This window comes from Sorex araneus, chromosome 9 (assembly GCF_027595985.1).
Source record: "Sorex araneus isolate mSorAra2 chromosome 9, mSorAra2.pri, whole genome shotgun sequence".
Lineage (NCBI taxonomy): Eukaryota > Metazoa > Chordata > Mammalia > Eulipotyphla > Soricidae > Sorex > Sorex araneus.
The window spans coordinates 22,411,609-22,432,961 of NC_073310.1; the positions used below are offsets into that span (position 1 = coordinate 22,411,609).

Here is a 21,353-nt window from a genome sequence, read left to right on the forward strand (position 1 = left end):
TTTGCAATAAAGGTATAACAGAACATTTTAAATTCATTATGTGTGAGAAAATTGATGAAACTATGAATATATTCATGTGAAATTAAAGGAGTAAGTACATTACAATAGCAAGCTATAGAAGCAGAATAAAGAAAGCTGAAAACCCAATCAATGAACTTGAAGATAAAACATAAGCCATCACCATAAAAATGGAAACGAAATGAAGATTAAAAAAGAGAAAATGTAAGGCATTTAGTTGAAAATGGCAAGAGGAATAGTGCCCAACTTTAGAAATAACAGACATGTGAAGAATGGCTGGTGAAAGTGATACAACAGAGAACTTCCCCAACCTGAGGAGGGAGACACTGCACACTTCAGGAGGTGCAAACAGTGCCACACAAAATAAACTCAGAGCAACATCAAGAAACTTTGTCATCAAAATAGTAACTCCCAAAGAAGTGGATTTTACGAATCTGAAATTACTTGTTTTATTTTCACTGGTTCATAGGTGTTACTAGTTTAAAACCGCTGAGTTATAAGAAGGGAAATTAAAAATAATCCATACAATTATGTCAAAACATTGCAAGTATATGTACATAGTATAATTTATTTAATTTTTTATTTACTGACTATGAAATTACAAAGTTATTCATCATTGGGTTTCAGGCATACAATGTTTCCACACGGATCACTTACCAGCATCCACTTCCTTCCACCATGCCCCCATCCACCCTGTTTTTCAAGAGACACTTTTTCAGACATGCACTTTTGTATGTGGTTTCCAGTACTGTTGCTGATAGGGTTTCATACACAACACGTTACCATCTTTCAGCACCACCTCCTCTGCTTGGTTGAAGGCTTCCCTCCACATAAATGTGACCCTCTCCCTTTATCCCCAAAGTTGGACCTTTGCAGTGGACCTATATGCCCAGCAGCTCAGAGAAGAGATGGAGCAGGAGGTCCCAGCTGTCTCTGAACTCCTGCCCCACATGCAAAGACAACTACAGTCCCTGCAGCTCCAGCTGGGGCTTCCTGCCACAGCAGAAATGGGGGCCACATTCCATGTGCGATGCCCAAGTCCCCCAGTGACCCTATAAGAGGTGATCCCTGTTAATCCATACTCTCCTGGGGCTTCCACAGAATTCTGGGAGAACTTCACAGCAGAATATCACCAATGTCACTGCAGGCCAGGGACGCTTCCCCACTTGCTCCACTGCTTCTTTCCCATCCCAAGGCAGAAAACACCAACTTCACAGTTGCCTTCCCAGAGAAGAAAGCCCTGGAGCTGTAGTCCAAAATCCATGTCTCCCCTGAGCCAGAGAACCTCAAAGGCGATCACTGGGTACTGCACCAAGGTTCCCTCTGCATGGCAAAACCACAATCACTCCTACTTTGCTTCACATCCAGGATCCCTTCCCAAGTACAGGTACTCAGCCTCATGGTGACAGCTGTCAGGCCTGTATCAAAGTACAAGCCAGTCTTGGTCCTCAACACCTCTATCCCTTATGTGGGTAAATCACAGTGAGGAGGTGCCAAGGACATGACTGGAGATATGACCCCTTCCTCTAGCTTGAACTGGACTGTGAGGAACTGTAAGTGCCACAATCTGGCCTAGGTGACAGCTCCCTCTCCAATAGACATTGCCCACTCCTTGTCCTGTCCCCAGTCTTCTCAAGGGGCATGTCTTCTACTGAACACTAGTTTTAAAGTTCTCTATTTCCACTGTCTTTGGACATTCATTATACCATCACTACATTTCTATGTATCCTGTATATGAAAGCCATCACTTGGTGACCCTCTCTCTCCCTATTAAGGTTCAAGAGATGCTGTCCTGTTCAACCACCACCATAGAAAAAGAATGGCATTCATCCTGGAACCACTAGGGTGCATAGGAGTGCTGTCTGATTATGAGTACATTGAAGTTCTTTGGGCTGCATTTAAGGGAAAAAACAGGTGTCTGAAGCTTTTTCTAAAAATACTTTATAGTAGAATGAACTCCCAAATGGAAGCTCAGAGCTGACGCTTTATTTGGAACCTCACAGAAGTGTCAGCTTGAGGTTAATGATGAATGGAAAACAGATTTGCATTCAAGGCTCCACCCTTTGTGACTGCATGAAGAGAGGATACAGAGAGCCGAGGAGACACCAGTGCATCTGGACAGTTTTAGGAGAGCGCTCTCGGAAACCTCTCACCATGGCCTGGGTTCACTACTACCTCCTGCCCTTCATTTTCTCCCAAGGTTAGGACATCCCAAAATTAAGGGGTTCCTTCTCCTGTTTTTCCCTCCAGGCACAGTCCTGGGGAGTATTTGACCTGTCTCGGTGAAATCAGCATTATTGTTTATTTTCTATTCCAGGATTCTGTGCTCCAGCCACGGTGACTCAGACCCCTTCTGCCTCTGCCTCACCCGGAGCCTCAACCAGGCTCACCTGCACCTTAAGCCAGGAGCACAGCAGCTACCGTATTGAGTGGTATCAACAGATTCAAGGCAAGGCCCCAACTTTCCTGATGTATGTTAAAAGTGATGGAACCTTCAGCAAAGGGGACAATGTTCCTGATCGCTTCTCAGGCTCCAGCTCAGGGGCTGACCGCTACTTAACCATCTCAAATGTCCAACCTGTGGATGAGGCTGAGTACTACTGTGGTGTAAGTGGTAGTGTTTATCCACAGTGACAAAAACAAAGGAGAAGTGAGAACAAAAACTCACTGTCTGCCCTCTTGATCACTAAGATTCAAGCTGAGCTACTCCCTCTACCCTGGTCCCTGAGACCAGTGAGTCTTCTTTTAGTGCTCTCATCTGGCCTCTTGCATGAGAAGCAGATATTGTTCATAATGTAGGTCAATTTCAGGCTACAGTGTTGTTTCCTATTGATGGCCATGGACCCCTGGGTGACTTACCTGAAGGCTACGACTGAATGCCTGCAATAAGGCCCTGCATGACACAGTCCTGTGTCCCTCCAGCCCCACTGGGTGCTCATCAAGTCACACCTGATGTCTACTTCTAGTCAGCATGGGAATTAATCTACACCACCCAATTTCTATTTTTTAACTTATAAAGTCGGTCACAATATTTCATGACATTTAATATTCAAACACCAATCCCACCACCATTACACCTCCCACCACCGTATTTCAAGTGTTTCTATCCTGAACCTCAATTTCTGCCCCAAAGCAGAACCAAAATAATATAATATTTCCCTCTAAGGTTGGTTGCCTTCTATTTTGAATCCCATTGAATATGATGTGGTACTCTTGGAGTATGGGCAGTGTTTGTCATGGCTGTGCATTCCAGAAAAAGTTTTATTTTGGGGGGAGGTTCGGCCCAAGGATGTGGAGAGCAACCATGAGTAGGGGGGACAGTTGCATGCTGGAGGTTTTCAGCTTCTGGGGCTGGGTCCCTTGGGGCAGGGAGTGCTCTCACCCACACCTTCTGGGACTCCCTGAGTGAAACAGCCTGGCACAGGGTCTGGTAGCATGGTTATGGCCAGTGTCATGTTGCTGGTGTAGTTTCTCATTTTCTCTATTTCTCTGATGAATGTTACCCAACATCCATACTCTCTAACCCAGTAAAGAGTAGTCCCGTCCAAATGCTTACAGTGCCTTTGCCCAAGATAACAGGTATTTCTCGTCTTTCTAATGGGGGTACAGTGAGATCCTACAATGTATATTTCCTACAACATAAGCTAGACATGCTTACATTGTAGGATAGAGATTTGGGAGATCGACCGGGACAAACATCAAACCTCTATTTGGATCACACACATTTTATTTTGAAATAAAAATATACTTTGAAAAACAATTTGTTGTATTTACACACATACACAATGGGATTCTAGGTAGCTGTAAGAAAGGATGAAACCATGCAATTTTCTGCTACATAGATGGTATCATGCTGAGTGAAGTCAGTCAGAAAGGGGCAGGTACAGAATGATTACTCTCATACATGGGATATAAAAATGCACAGTAATGGAGCAACAAATAGTCAAAGGCAACAGAACTGGAGAGTTGACTAAGCACTGAGCTTAGTTTACTGTCCAGGTTGTGGAGTTGGATGGAAGGTGCTTTGGGACATTGGTGGAGAGAAGCTGGCATTCTGCTGATGGGCGTGGTGGTGAACAATGTATGCAGGAAACTAGCATTGGCTGTATTGTAAATCACAATACTCAATAAATAAATAAAAAAATAAAGATGGGAGGAAGAATAGATGGGAGGTCATTCTGACATACTATGTGTCCATCTTAATATTTATTGTATTTTAAATTTTTGTTTCCTTAGTGAGAAAATTTTGTGCATTTTTTAAAGTGCTTCCTTGTGATATGTTTCCTGTTTGTTAAAGTGTTTTTTAAAGATTTACCGCTTGGGGGTGATAATACAGTAGGTATGGCACTTGTGTTGAACATATCTGACCCTGATTCACTCCCACACACCTTGTTTAGTCCCCAAGCTTCATGAGTAGTTACCCTTGAACAGAGTCAGGAGCAATTCCTGAGCATTGTTGGGGGTGCACCACCCCAAAAAAGAATGACGGGAAATACATTCACATATACTTTATATAATCACATTTCCTGAGGTGTACTCCAGCTCATTACTGTATCGATGTGAGTGTATGTGAGCTTTATGAGTATGTTAATTTCTTTGTGATTCTACCCCAAGATTAGACTCACACCATAGCAATCAAGAGACAAGCAGTTCCATCACCTTAGGAAACTCTGTTCTCCTTTTAATAGAACATCCCTCTCCTTCCACAGGATTCCTACCCTGTCCCTAACTGGTGAATCAAGTAATTTATTTCCATTTTAATTTTTATATTCCTAAAATGACATAAAAATTTAAGAAGAGTACAGCAGAATTTAGTAAAGGGAAAATGATTTATGTGATCTGAAGAGAACGAACAGAGGGTAGGGTGTTTGCTTGGCATGTGGCCAACACGGGTTCGATTCCTCTGTCCATTCCCTATTCCTCTGCCACCCACTTTATTTAATTATTGTGGTTAACAAAATTGGTCATGATGATTTGTTACAGGCAGCCGATATTCCAACACCAGTCCTACCACCATTGTCACCTTCCCTCTACAATTGATTCTCTTTTCCCAACCGGCCTTCAACACTGCCCCATTAGCAGCTACACAATAATTTATTTTATGTTGCTTTTTACTATGAAACAAAGAATGGAAAGATCAAAAAATATTTCTGTATAAGAAAATTTGTGAAAAATGTATATCACCATTGGTACATTATGTCCTTGTCTGACGGTTTACTAAGTTGTTGTCACAGTTAGGCCTTCTGTGCAATTTTTGTTAGTTGAGATTGTTAGTAGTGTCAGGAGATTGGTTGATTTTTACTTTACACTACCATCCAAGCTGGTGTGCTACTGCTGAGATGCTTTCTAAGCTCCTTGAAGGAATAACGATGAGATGTAATTTTAGGTTGGTCTCCATAATACAGGCTGGAGAGCTGGAATTATATTCAGGTATCATTTATGTAGAGAAATGTATGTATCACATATATATGAATTCATTGGTTCACTGACTTAAAGGAAGTTCAAGAATGTTGAAAAAATATTAGTATTATAATATATGCTACAATAATATATAGTATTACATATATTATATATAAACCACATTAGTATTATAAAATTTAGTATTATAATAGATAGTTTTTATATATTACAAATAGCATTGAATATTATAAAGTATACTCATCATATAACAATTAGTATTATGTGTATTATAAATTTTATATACTATTATAACAACCATAAAGTTAAAAGATAATAAAATATTGGATTATGCAAATTTATATGGAATACCTCACTGAGATTGTATTTCTCTCTCTTTTTATCTCACTACTATCTTTTTAATGCTATAATAGAGTACATAATTTACTCTATTGACCCTTGTTGAATGAGAGTTAGAGAGAGGAAATTTAAATTGACAAGTTCGAGAATGCAAAGGCAACATTGGGAGACAGAACTGGGAGTATCACTCCTTGTATTGTTGCTTACTGATGTTTATTGTTCGGACTCCCTCGATTTGGAGCATCCCGTGGTGGGCAGGTGGGTGTTCCCCTGATCAAGCTGCCTGAAGAATTCCATACAGCAGATATTTTAGCACAAACAAGTGTGGCAGGGGTCAGTGAAAAATGTGTACTTTAGAGTTCCAAAAGAGATCACCATAAGCATGTTTTTGAAGAGATAGCGAAATTTCCTAATGTTAGAGAATAACATGGAATGTGAACTCCCACTAGAGAGTAGCTCTGTGGGTGCCCCGGGCTAGTGTGTTCAAAGAGAGATTGTCATGGTCCAGCAAAGTCCCAGAGACACAAAAGGTCATAAACACGAAGGATTTCTGCATATTTATTGTTCTCTGTAAATCAGGTATAGATAAATATTCATTTTGAGAAAAGTAATGTCAGAAAAATTTGTTTGATATCTCTGCTGTCAAGAAATCCTGAGACATCTGGAGTCCAAGGCCAGGCCAGAGAGGGGTGAGCAGAGGCAGGTGCAGGAAGCAGCTTTGCATGCAGGCCCCTCCCTTCCCTGGGGCAGGGCAGGGATAAGAGCTGGCAGAGAGCCAGGCCCAGGGTTGGGGTGTCAGCAGGCAGCACTCTGGGCATCTCCATCATGACCTGGGCTCTTCTCCTGCTCAGCCTCCTCAGTCAGGGCCCAGGTGAGGCTCAGGGAAGGGACCTTGGGAACATCTGGGCTCACCTTTTCTCCTTTCCTCAGGTTCACCTGGGCCCAGCTTCAGCTCACCAGAGTGGCTTTATTTTTCTCTAGGAACTCTGGCCCAGTCTGCTCTGACTCAGCCTCCCTCAGTGTCTGGAACTCCAGGGCAGACAAGTCACCATCTCCTGTACTGGGACCAGCAATGACATTGGGAGATATGATGCTGTCTCCTGGTACCAGCAGCATGAGGGCAGAGTCCCCAAAATGCTAATTTATGCTGTAGAACATCGGCCATCAGGGATCCCTGAGCGCTTCTCTGGCTCCAAGTCTGGCAACACAGCGACCCTGACCATCTCTGGGCTCAAGCCTGAGGACGAGGCTGATTATCACTGTGGCTCTGGTCGAGTTGTGGGAAGTGTAATGGATATCCACAGTGGTTCATGCTCATACAGAAGTGAGACAAAAACCACTGTTTCCTCACGCTCCTCCCCTTTATGAACTCAGATTTTTATTGTCTTTTAAAAGTTATTTTAAATTCAAATTGTTACACTCTAATACATTTTAAAGGAAACAGTACCTCACACACCCTTTCCCATTCACCAACTTTAATTTCTCACATTAGCTGTTTATCATGTTTGTTTCTAGTTTTCTCTGGATTTCAGAAAAAAATTAGAACTATGTAGGTATACACAACGTTAATTTTATGTACTATTTGAAATCATTTTTACATTCATAAATTTGAGTGTAAAAATTTATATGAATACATACATTCTTAAAAAGACATATTTACACTTATGTTTGAGAGCATTTTTAATAAAAATCATATTCCATAGTTTTAATTTTTTAAACCACATTTGTGCATCCAATAACACAATTAATCCATCACATATATACCCCCCAAGGGAACACCCTTTTATTTCAACAGTCCCTTTCTATTTTCTACTCGTCAGTGTCTTACCACAAAAAAAAAATTATATTCTGTGTCCATGGAATTGTCTGTTCTTGTCATTTCACATGAATGGCGCCATAAACCTTATCTTTCTATGCATCTCGTTTTTCTTTGTTATCACAATATTTTCAGTTCCATTCATCCTGGAAGCTACAGCAATATGTCTATCCTAGCTATGAATATATAATATTGCTTCTTATGACTGAAGTTCTTCTCAATGGTCCAATAGTTTATTAGTCAATGGTTGGCATACACTTCATTTGAATCTTCATTTCATACTGACAAGGATCATGACTAGTCTGTCTCCCAAACTCTTCTTTTTCTAAAAAAGTCCACTCCTGGTCCATAGTATTTCTGGGGATCATGAAAATTTTCACCCTGATAGCTTTAAGGAGAAATTGCTTTAATGTGCTAAGTAGGAGGCACAGTGATGAAAACCAGGTGTCCCTTGTCACCTAAGACATGGTCTCAGAAGAGGTCCCTAGAAATCATCCCCTATTTCTAACCCAGAGCCCCGTCCCCTTCCCTTGAAGACCTTAACATAGAAATTCCCTCTGTATGTGAGAATATATTGCGTTCTTCAGGCTATTTTCCATATCTTTCATGGGTCTATTTTCTTTTTGTATTTTTGGAAGTCAAAGGATCTTCATCTCATCCTATTATTGGGTTCAATATTCCTACAAATATTGCAACATCTTACATTTCCTCAGTGCGAGATGAGGGTTTCCTGGGAAAACTTAACCTGTGAGGAGACAATCAATGGAAAATCAAACTGACTCAAGTGATGCTTTGTGCCTCCTGAGGTGCAGATGATAATTCTGATAGAATCTGGGGGAAACAAATGACTTTGGATGAATTTAATAAGAATCTAGGCACTTGGTACTGAGTTAGAGGGCAGGAGAAAGAACAAAGCAGTTCCCAACTTTTTGAGATAATTTGTTGTGACCATTTGATGCCAGCAGGGGGCCATGAGAGCTTGATTTGGTGGATGTTTGTGTATTCAGTCCTGAATGGCCTGTCCAGTCCTAAAGGTGTAGGGAGGACAATTATGTCCCACATCTATTCCTTTGTCCAGTATATCTTTCTGGAAATGTCATTAAATGTTCACAGGTACTAGATCTTTAGACTACTAAAGGTATTGAGACAAGTAATGCCTGGTGATTATTTTCCTAGAAGATGAGGAAATGGTTGATTTTTTTTCATGCTGGTATCAGTTTCTGCATTGGTTTTAAGAAGGGCCAACTCTCATTTGAAGAATTCAGCACTAATTTTGTGTTTGTCTGTGTGTCTTCGTGTTGAACTGAATTTGGCCATTCAGTTTTCTAATTTAATTTTTAAAAATCCTTTAATAATTGCACATTTTCAGAGAAATTTGGAATTAGGATTTTAAAAAGCTTGGATTAGGAATTTTAAAAAGCTATCAGAAAATCATCATGGCTCAAAACTTTGAAGGAATCTTTGAGTCTGACTGTTTTCCTCTTGCAATGTGTTGCCACTGGACACTATAATTCATACTAGTGACCGTATATCATATATTCCAAAATAGGGTGTTTTGGGTAAACCGTCAAATTTTAAATGCAAGCACTTATTTTGAAACAACGATGTCTTTGAAATTATCCGATTAAGTCCAGTGTTTTTATTTTACTTGTCTTTATTGGTCTTCAATTGTACATTAACATTGGTTCATCCTTTTCCCTTTTTCCTCTCTCTCTTGGTGCAGGGATTTTAAGATTACTGAGTTAGACACAGGGCTCCTGATGCATTCCAATTCCTCTGTGTTTAAGTTTAACCTCTCTCTGTGTACTAATTGCCCTATATATCTCTTACTGTGTCCATACAAAATGACTAGAAAGATTATTAAGAATTCTAATTAAGATGACTTTTTAAATGGATATTACTTAAGAAAAGGAGAAATACACACCTAGATGCTCTTTTGACCTTGGACAGATCTCCTAGCAGAATGAGATCATTGTCTTAGAAGAATCTTCCCTGAAGGAAGGGCTTTACATATGTTAATTGTGCCCTCTGACCTATGTGGAGTTGCAACCCCAACCCTGGAGATTGGGCTCTTAACTAAGGTGGTGTGATGGGGTGGGAGAGAGCCAGGAATGTAAAAGTAGAATGAGAGAGAAGAATAGAAAAGAATAGACTAGAGTGAAGATACCAGGGAGGAAAGTAGGACAGGGGAATGAGGAGCAGTGTAAGATAGGAATAGGCGCTCAGTGAGACTGAAATAGGAGCACAGGGAGAATAGAATAAATGGTCAGACGGAGATTGGAACCAATGGAGACTGATCGCCAAGCATACTGGCAGCCCTGATCTCTCCTTCATGCATCTGTTGACCAGGGCAGCAGGCAGGGGTGGGAAGGGGCTCATGTTCACCAAACACATGTGGTGAGTGCCCACACATTTTGTGAACACACAATAAATTAAATCATTATCTAACAAGAGAAATATCTCTCTTTAATTTAACTAAGTTTCATCATGGATGTCTGGATAAATCTAGATAAAGTTAATCGCTACTGTTAGGGTGGAGGAGATCTCTGCCCACAGGAGGCACGGAGGAACAGGCCAAGACAACTCTTTCTGCAACAGCAAGGAGATTTATTCAGACCAGCATGCTGGGGCTCTCACTCAGCTCTCACTCCTATGCAGAGGAGGGTTAGAGAGAGAGAAAGAGAGCCCCATATACAGAGTTCAGGCTCTTTTTTATACACCTTAGTAAATAAGATTACTTTCATCATTATTCTCATTTTTCTCATTTTTCCAAGGTTACTTTGATCAACATCTTCATTTTTCCCAGGTCACTTAGATCAACATCCTCATTTTTCGGGATCAAGGGGGGTCATCAGTGACATTCTGCTTTGCTAGAGTAAATTTCGCCATATGTCCGTGCCTTTCCTGGACATTACCAGGCGTCTGGGCAGTTTCATTTCCTGAAACAGGTCCTTGTTTTGTGTAGCTTAGATCATACTGCAAGGTATTGTTTTACAGAGATTGATCAAGCAAGTTAGCAAGTTACAGAAAGCAATCAAGCAAGTTAGCAAAACATTAATCCTATCCTTTGCTGCTACATGGCCCAAACTGTTCAGCTACATTTGGATTTGGATTTGATACCAGAAATTTACACCTATGGATGTAATGGTATGCCACCTAGAAAAATCTTTCTGAAAAAACAAAATGTTTATAGCTCAGGAAACTACAAAAATCTACTTTTTATATAATATTTCTTCTGCTTCAATGCTGATGATGCAATGCTTATATAACAGTGGAAATAAAAGAGTGGGAAACTTTACTAAAAACTCTTGTAAGAGACAAAGGAACTCTTTAAAAAGAGCAGGGACTTTTGGCACTGTGGTTTACAGTACTGTTAATGATAGCGTTCCATAAATACAATATTCCAACACCATCTCCTCCACCAAAGTGTTGTTCCCCCTCAATCTACATCTCCACTCCCATTCTCCATTCTCAGCTCAGTTCTGTTGGCCACTTTAGTTCTGATGTTTTTGGAGAAAGGGCTCTTAATTGAGTTGAAGAATGACCTTTTGACCCCAAATCAAGAGCCTTGAACTACCAACTTCCTGACAGAGGGCTATGAAAACCAGTTGCCCCTAGTTAATTGGAGCCTGTGCAGAGCACAGAAGTCTAGTCCTTAACTCCACTTATCACTTCTTGATGTCCCAAGTACATGTTAACTTAGCTCTATAGCTGCATAAGGAGATGTTAATGATACATAGAACGATGTGAAAGGGCGTATTTCTCATATGAACAGCTTGAACACCACAAAACCGTGCTTTCCAGATTTAACCCTTCTGCATATGGCTCCCATTAATTACTCATTTATTACCTCAAAAGAGTTCTCTTAGGACCTAGTACATAATAACTTTTCCATTGATAATCCTCTCTTGACACCAAACCAAAAGCCTGGATCCTGGAGGAAATCAAAGTAACTTACCTCTGCAAAAAGCCAAGATGTTTCCTTGGGCTGATCCACAGTTCCCTGAACAGAGAGGGACAGGGAGTTGGGTAAGTCATACAGATGTATTGGAACTCAGATCGTCTGACTACTCTCCGGGTTGGATTTGCAGGGAGATACCACTGACCATGAAGGAGCTCAGGTGAGTTTTCTAAATCTCCTCCTCCTCCCCTGTTCAACTCTTCAATTTACATTGGTTAACTCAGCTTAAGTTAAGACGCATCCATGACTGTTTCTGAATCTGAAAGAATTACATTACATTCATTCCTTGATTCTGTGACTCAGGGTGTCATGAATTTATTTTCAGGACTTGCAGATCAATGGGACCTAAGCATGGCCTAACAACCATTTCAACCCTGGCAGAGTAATAGCCTTCAAGAAGCAGACACTACCCAGGTTTTACCTTACTTCCTGTCTTTCCCTGAGCCTGATCTGTGGCCTCAATATTGTTTTAATTTCTTACAATATTAAATGAATGTTTAGGTCCCCCGCTACCCGCCACCGTCTGCGTCCCCCAAGTTCCTGAAGCCGCTCCCCGCGCACCCCGTCTCCCGAACAGGCTCTGTAACTGCGCCTGTCCATCAGGTACCAAGACCATCCCTCGGCCACGCCCTCCCATCCCCCCCCCAACAGGAAGACACTGGGGCCGTGGCCTGTGTCTTAGTGGGCGTGGTCTCAAAGTTGCCGTGGCCTACTGTCGGATCGGCCAACGCTATTATTCTTTGTTACCTCAGCTCAATTGGTACTGTGTATTTCTTTGAAAATTCACTTTTGCCATCTCAAACACTTACGCAAAATAGCCATTAGCTTAGTTTGACACTATAAAAGCTGTCAGTGAATAAGGGAAGTTTAGCACAATCAGAGCCCCTTCTTTCCACAAGAAGGAACAGGAATAAATAACTACAAAGTTCCAACTCTATACTTCCGTAACAATATGAAGAAGCAGCGAAAATCCCCTCCACGAAGAGAGGGAGAAGAAAAGATACCAGAAACATCAACAGGGGCTACTCACATCTACGACCTCTCAGATAAACAATTCAAAGAGGAAATCTGGAGGAGAGTCGACCTACTCCAAGCAAATATGGAACAGACATCCAATAAATTAAGGGAGGAGATGAATGAAGCACTGGAACGGTCTACCAAGAAAATCCAGGAAGAAATGAGAGCAGAAAATTCAAACCTACGAACGGAAGTCACACAAATAAAGGAATCGGTAAAAGAATTAAAAATCTCACTAGATGCCCTCAACAGTAGAATGACTACAGCCAAAGACAGAATCAGCGACCTGGAAGGTGAGCTGCAGAAAGCTTATAGACAACAACAAATCATGGCCAAAGACCTCAAAATGGCTATAGAGCGAATCAGAGCCCTGGGGGATGACTTCAAGAGGAACAACATAAGAATCACTGGAGTACCAGAACCACAGGGAAGTAACCCCAATGAAAAAAACACAGTCAAAGATATCATTGCTAAAAAATTCCCAGAACTGGAGAAGGCAGGCATCCAGATACAAGGAGTCTGAAGAGTACCAGCAAAAAGAGACCCAAATAAAAACACTCCAAGGCATATCATAGTCAGAATGACGGATGCCATGGATAGAGACACAATTCTGCAAGCAGCAAGGTCAACGAAGGAAATCACATACAAAGGAGCACCCCTCAGATTTACAGCCGACCTGTCAGAGGAAACCCTCCGAGCCCGAAGACAATGGTGGGACATAGTGAAAAAACTCAACGAAATGAATGGCTCACCAAGAATACTTTATCCGGCTAAACTCTCACTCAAACTCGAAGGAACCATACACTATTTCTCGGATAAACAACAGCTCAGGAACTTCATAGACTCAAAACGAATCTTGAAAGAAGGTCTAAAGGGGCTACTGTAAGACAAGGAGGAGTCCCATAAGAACAACAAATCCCACAGAAAGATGACACAAAACCCAATCACAATAATCTCTCTCAATGTCAATGGCCTAAATGCACCTATCAAGAGACACAGAGTGGCAAAATGGATCCGGAAATTAAACCCAACATTCTGTTGCCTGCAAGAAACACACCTGAACAAACAGAGTAAACATAGACTCAAAGTCAAAGGATGGAAAACAATCCTGCAAGCAAACAACCCCCTTAAAAAAGCTGGAGTGGCCATCCTGGTATCCGACAACATAGATTTCAGGATGAAAAAGATCAAAAGGGACAGCGAAGGTCATTTTCTGTTTATCAAGGGATATGTACAACAGGAAGAAATCATACTCTTAAACGTATATGTTCCTAATGAACGACCGGCTAAATATTTAAAACAACTCCTAACAGACTTCAAAGAGAACATCACTAACAGCACAATAGTAGTTGGAGACTTCAATACAGCCTTATCGCCTCTAGATAGATTGACAAGAACAAAACTCAATAAGGAAACACTGACTCTGAAAGAAGAGATTGAAGAGAGAGGCCTAATATACCTATATAGGGCTTTACACCCCAAAAAGAAAGAATACACATTCTTTTCCAGTGCACATGGAACTTTTTCTAAAATAGACCGTGTACTGGGCCCCAGAACATACCTCAATAAAATCGGAAAAATAGAAATTGTATCAACCATCTTTTCAGACCACGATGCGCTGAAGATAGAAGCTAACCAATCACAAATATGGAAAATCAAATCAAACACCTGGAAATTAAACAATTCAATGTTGAACAATGAGTGGGTCAGGAAGGATATCAAGGAAGAAATCAAAAGATGCTTAGAAACAAATGAGAATGAAGACATGAGCTACCAAAACCTATGGGACGCAGCTAAAGCCGTGTTAAGGGGAAAATTTATAGCTCTCCAAGCATTCCTCAGGAAGGAAGAAAGGGCAGACTCAAGACCTTAGAAAAGGACCAGAAAAAGGAACCCAAACCAGACCGAAGGAAAGAAATAATAAAAATTAGAGCAGAAATTAATGACATCGAAACCAAAAAAACAATCCGAAAGATCAATGAAACAAAGAGCTGCTTCTTAGAGAAAATAAATAAGATTGATAAACCGCTAGCAAGACTCACAAAGAAAGAAAGAGAGAAAACTCTAATAAATCGAATCAGAAATGAAAAGGGGGACATCATAACAGAAACCAGTGAGATTCAAAAGATCATTAGAGACTACTTTGAAGGTCTATACGCCACAAAAAAAGGAGAACCTAAAAGAAATGGATGGATTCCTTGATTCCTACAATCTCCCAAGACTGAAGAAAGAAGACCTGGAATACCTGAATAGACCCATCAATGTTAAGGAAATTGAAACTGTAATCAAAAACCTCCCCAAAAACAAAAGCCCAGGCCCAGATGGTTTCACTGGCGAATTCTTTCAAACATTGAAAGAAGACCTGTTGCCAGTTTTCCTCAAACTTTTCCAGGAAATTGAAAAAACAGGAACTCTCCCAAACAGTTTCTATGAAGCACACATCTCCCTAATACCAAAAGCAAACAAAGACACCACTAAGAAAGAAAATTACAGACCAATATCCCTGATGAACACCGATGCGAAGATCCTCAACAAAATACTAGCAAATAGGGTCCAACAACTCATCAAAAAGATCATACATCACGACCAAGTGGGATTCATCCCGGAGATGCAAGGATGGTTTAACATTGGGAAATCAATCAATATAATTCAGCATATCAACAAAAGTAAAGATAAAAACCATATGATCATATCAATAGATGCAGAGAAAGCATTTGACAAGATCCAACATCCTTTCATGATGAAAACCCTCGCCAAAATGGGGTTTGGAGGAACTTTCCTCAAGATAGTCGAAGCCATCTAACACAAGCCTACGGCAAGCATTATCCTCGACGGGGAAAAACTAAGGGCCTTTCCTCTGAGATCAGGCACAAGACAAGGATGCCCACTCTCACCACTCCTCTTCAATATAGTACTGGAAGTACTTGCGATAGCTATTAGACAAGAAAAAGAGATTAAGGGCATCCAGATAGGAAAGGAAGAAATCAAACTCTCACTATTTGCAGATGATATGATATTATATCTAGAGAAGCCTAAAGCCTCTACTAAGAAACTCTTAGAAACAATAGACTTCTACAGTAAAGTTGCAGGCTACAAAATCAATACCCAACAATCCATGGCCTTCCTATATGCAAACAATGAGGCAGAGGAAAGGGACATGAAAAAAGCAATCCCATTCACAATCGTGCCCCAGATAATCAAGTACCTCGGAATCAGCTTAACCAAGGAAGTAAAAGACCTCTACAAAGAAAACTAGAAAACGCTACTCCATGAAATCAAAGAGGACATGAGGAAATGGAAACATATACCCTGCTTGTGGATAGGGAGAATCAATGTTGTCAAAATGGCAATACTCCCCAAAGCATTATACAGATTCAATGTGATCCCTATAAGGATACCCATGACATTCTTCAAAGAAATGGATCAAGCAATCCTAAAATTCATATGGAACAACAAACGTCCAAGGATAGCTAAAATAATTCTTGGGAAAAAGACAATGGGAGGCATCACCCTCCCCAACCTCAAACTTTACTACAAAGCAGTAACAATTAAAACAGCATGGTACTGGAACAAAGGCAGAGCCCAAGACCAATGGAACAGGGTGGAATATCCTTACACACAACCCCAAATGTATGATCATCTAATCTTTGATAAGGGAGCAAGAGATGTGAAGTGGAGCAAGGAAAGCCTCTTTAACAAATGGTGCTGGCACAACTGGACAACCACATGCAAAAAATGGGTTTTGACCTTGACCTGACACCATGCACAAAAGTCAGATCAAAATGGATTAAAGACCTCAACATTAGACCACAAACCATAAGGTACATTGAAGACAAGGTCGGCAAAACCCTCCACGATATTGAAGATAAAGGTATCTTCAAAGGTGACACGGAACTAAGCAATCTAGTAAAAACAGAGATCAACAAATGGGACTACATTAAACTAAAAAGCTTCTGCACCGCAAAAGATACAGTGACCAGAATACAAAGACTATCCACAGAATGGGAAAGGATATTTACACAATACCCATCAGATAAGGGGTTGATATCAATGGTATATAAAGCACTGGTTGAACTCTACAAGAAGAAAACATCCAACCCCATCAAAAAATGGGGCGAAGAAATGAACAGAAACTTTCCCAAGGAAGAGATACAAATGGCCAAAAGGCACATGAAAAAGTGCTCTACATCACTAATCATCAGGGAGATGCAGATCAAAACATCCATGAGATACCACCTCACACCACAGAGACTGGCACACATCCAAAAGAACATAAGCAACCGCTGTTGGAGAGGATGTGGGGAGAAAGGGACCCTTCTACACTGCTGGTGGGAATGCCGACTGGTTCAGCCCTTTTGGAAAACAATATGGACGATTCTCAAAAAATTAGATATTGAGCTCCCATTTGACCCAGCAATACCACTGCTGGGAATATATCCCAGAGAGGCAAAAAAGTATAATCAAAATGACATCTGCACATATATGTTCATCGCAGCACTGTTTACAATAGCCAGAATCTGGAAAAAACCCGAATGCCCTAGAACGGATGACTGGTTGAGGAAACTTTGGGACATATATACAATGGAATACTATGCAGCTGTTAGAAAAAAGGAGGTCATGAATTTTGTATTTAAGTGGATCGGCATGAAAAGTTTCATGCTGAGTGAAATGAGTCAGAAAGATGTGCGTTCCCCTGGAGATCTCTCCGGCCCGCGGAGAGACAACAGTGGAAAGCGCTCCTAATTGGATGGGTTCTGTGAGCGGTTCTGACCTGAAATAAAACTAGTGAGGATAATAAATAGGGGGCCCAAGACGACACATGCCGATCAAGGGCAACTTTATTAACTGCCACGCTGGCTTTATGCTTTTCTTAGCAGGGGGTTGGTACATAAGTTGTCAATCGTCAGGGAAGTGTCTTCTCAGACCAAATAAGGAAAAGTTCGGGGTGTATTAGGTGGGCTTACAACATTCTTCAAGAGTAGATTGAGAAATAGTGGGGAGGGGAAGGCAAGGGTCTATATGGCAGGAGCATCTGGCAGGAGGAATGCACAAGGTAGAGGAAGGTATTCTACTTAATGGGGGGCTTAATGGCGTCTCTTAGTTAACTGCCCTGGGCTACTTTTACCTCTTGAGTTTGGCTATTTCCTTTGTCACAAGGGCACCTGTGCCTCAGGTCAAGCAAAGCTGGTAATGGAATTTTCCGGTTTGTCCAGGGTAAAGGTTTCGGGGTCCTCTTTTGTTCAGGGTCCTGAGCAGTCCCCAACAGAAAGAGAGAGACAGACATAGAAAGATTGCACTCATCTATGGTATATAGAATAACAGAGTGGGAGACTAACACCCAAGAATTGTAGAAATAAGTACCAAGAGGTTGACTCCATGGCTTGGAGGCTGGCCTCACATTCTGGGGAAAGGACAACTCAGAGAAGGGATCACCAACTATAATGTAGTCAAAGGCCATGCAGGGGAAAGGAGTTGCGGGCTGAATGAGGGCTAGAGACTGAGCACAGTGGCCACTCAACACCTTTATTGCAGGCTGTAGCAGCCAAATAGAGAGAGAGAACAGAAGGGAATGCCCTGCCAGAGTGGCAGGGTGGGGTTTGGGGGAGATGGGATTGGGGAGGGTGGGAGGGATGCTGGTTTTACTGGTGGTAGAGAATGGGCACTGGTGAAGGCATGGGTTCCCGAACTTTGTATGAGGGAAGCATAAGCACAAAAGTGTATAAATCTGTAACTGTACCCTCACGGTGATTCACTAATTAAAAATAAATAATTTAAGTAAAATAAAATACTCAAGTTTCACTTTAAAAAAACAAAATAAATAAAAGGAAAAATAAACAAAAAAATAAAATAAAATGAACGTTTAGAGGGTAAAATTTCTAAAAGTACTATAAACTCAGTGTCAATTCAGTGAAAAAAATGAATTGGTGGGCCTGGAGGGGTGGCTAAATGGGGCAGAGAGGACAGAGATGGTCACTTTCTCCCAATCCACCTCTGCCAACATGGGACCACCTGGTAAGGCTAAGGCTGTTAAAGTCCTCGCTGAGTCCCTTCTTGGCAAGGGCCAGAGCCTGCAGCCCCAACAGATGACTATCAAGCCACACCTGACAGCCACTTGGTCTTTACACAGGGGAGTTGATCTCTGCCACCCGATTTCCTTGGGAGCCATGGACTCAGGCAAGAGCTGGGAATTGCTCTTTGCCGGAAAGGAAAATCAGTTCTAGGTCTTAACCAGGATTTCCGGGTACTTTGTCCTGTCTAGCAGAAAAGAATTTCAGGAGTAGACAAGCAGTGAATTAAAAACAGATTTTATTGGAGAGTTTATGAAGGGGAAGGAGGGAGAGAAATTGGAGAGTCAGGAACACCGGCAAGAGAGAAGGCAGGCTTCTCCCAAGGCAAAGAGACCCCCAGTACACATCTCAAGAGGGGAGATGTGGGTGACACATGTGCTCTGGCACCACATAGGCTCAGCCACATCGGCACAAGCAACACATAGGCTTTGACAGCATATGCTTGAGCTTCCTTTATTCAAGGTGGCTTTTAAAGAGTTTCTCCAGTCTATCCCCATGTGGGGTTTCTACCTAGGTAAAAGTCCTAAGGTATTTGCCAAGGGGCTAGAGTTGGGAGTGGCTGGTGGTTTTCTTTGAAATGTCATTCTTGGCCTTAGTTTCTGCTGGAGCTCCTCTCTGAATGGGTTCCAGCCCTCCCTGTGACTATTACTGGCCCATTAGGGGACCAGAGCACAAAGAAAGAGGTTACAGAAAAACATAGAGGAATGGGAGTGCCTTGGGAGCACTATGATGGGTGTAAACCAATACACCCAAGTTCCCTGCAGCTAGGCAGAAAGCACAAACCAAAGTTATTCTACATTTCTTAACTGAAATTTCTCCTTTGTTGTTTTTACTTCTTTTTCTGTATTTCCTCACTCCTCACTCCAGCATTACATCAAGATACTAACAGCAAAGAAATGTATTTGAGACAAGTAGAAGGATGTTCACCAGCTGAGGATGAGCTTTAGATGGATTAGTGAATCCAAGGGTTTGTATCAAGCTTGGACAGGAGGGAGGCAGCAGAAGAAATAGGACAGAATTTCCCATTTCCCACTCAGATGCCTCTGCTGGAGTTGGGTTGTGACATGTGCCGACCCAAAGGCAGTCAAGGCTTGTGTGTGGGAAAATATCTTGATGTGGTTCCCTGACTTGCATGAAGTCCATGAGTTGCTTTCCTATGAGCTTTGCTAAAGTGACTGAGATGGAAAACCCCATGAGTTATACCTCAATAAATTATATTTTACATATAATCATTAAATAATTGCTAGCTCAAGCCCTAGTTCAGGCCACCATACAGAAATAAGACAGAAAACCCACACTGTTGAGGAGACCTAGAAAGGTCTGAAGAAAAATGGGAAAACCGCAGATTTTCCTGAAGGCTATGGAAACAGAACAGTCAGATCCTGTCCACCTGCCTCCTCTGTCATTGTCACCATTTCACACCGAACACAGAATGGAGGTCTTAGACTCCTGAGCCAGGGATTCCTGGGCCATGTCTCCTGCAACAGGAAGGATGGGAATCTCATCATGGTATAATCTGTGTCAACCCCTGTAGGTGCGTTTTAATCTCTCAAGAGAGAGCTGCAGTTTAGAGTTGCAGCATCACAGGGTCAAGTGATGAGCAGGTGGGTATGAACAGATGTTAAGTGAGGAAGGATATTTGCATGGAGGCCCTCCCCTCTGCAGAGACAGAGCAAGGGATAAGAGTAGGTGGGAGAGTGAGTTCCAGTGTTGGGAGTTAAGGGACAGCATTCGTGAGGCATTTTCACTATGTCCTGGGCTGTGTTTCTCCTCACTTTCCTCACCCAGGCCACAGGTGAGATCTCCGGGGGTGGGGGTAAGGGGGATTCTAGTTTGATTCTATGTCCTCTCCTCACCTGTGAAATATCTCAAACTCCTGAGATCGTGGTTCTCGTTTCCCCCTTCTTTTTTTCAGGTACTTGGACCCAACATGCCCTGACTCAGCCTTCCTCCATGTCTGAGTCTCTGGGACAGACGGTCACCATCTCCTGTGTTGGAAGCAGCAATGACATTGGCTATTCCAAATTTGTTGTCTCCTGGTACCAACAACGCCCAGGAATAGCTCCTAAACTTTTGATTTATCGTACAACTTCTCGGCCCTCAGACATCCCTGATCGCTTCTCTGCCTCTAAGTCTGGCAACACAGCGACCCTGACCATCTCTGGGCTCAAGGCTGAGGACGAATCTGATTATTACTGTTGCTCATATACAAAAAGTGGCACTTTCCACTGCAGCCGCTGTACACAGGGAAGTGAGACAAAAACCTGTTCTCAACCTCCTCAGATTGCTAAACTTATGAATCCAAGTTTTGCTGTTTTTACCTTACTTAAAAAATTTTAGTTAATGTAAAGTTAAAATAACAAAAAAAATCTTCAATAATTTTTTTACCACACATATGTTTCATTTCTATTCTCTCAGCATATATGTATTAAAATAGATTAATTTTATTTAAATCACTTACAAAATACTTACTGAGAATATTTATTTTTCTTGTTTATATCTTTCATAAGATTTATTGTATATCTCATATTTAAGTTTTTATATTTAAGTTTTTTATATTCCTTCCAAATTTTTCCTATATTCACATTTTTACATCTGTTAGCACAATTATTCATTACCTCATGTTCGCAAAAGAAATCCCTATTTTATTACCAGTACCTCTCAATTCCCTCATAGCTTAAGCTCACATAAACAAATATAAACATTATTGGTGCTT

At 41.4% G+C, this 21,353-nt stretch overlaps 2 gene segments (V, D, J or C); both read left to right on the forward strand.

The window, feature by feature from the left end:
• The first annotated feature begins 2,172 nt into the window (after window positions 1-2,172).
• LOC129407093 (immunoglobulin lambda variable 4-3-like) lies at window positions 2,173-2,652 on the forward strand. The segment is given in 2 exon segments: window positions 2,173-2,218; window positions 2,336-2,652. Coding segments are annotated over 2 exon segments (363 nt in total).
• Window positions 2,653-20,359: 17,707 nt separating this feature from the next.
• On the forward strand, window positions 20,360-20,977 carry LOC101553226 (immunoglobulin lambda variable 2-18-like). The segment is given in 2 exon segments: window positions 20,360-20,432; window positions 20,553-20,977. Coding segments are annotated over 2 exon segments (471 nt in total).
• Window positions 20,978-21,353: the final 376 nt, after the last annotated feature.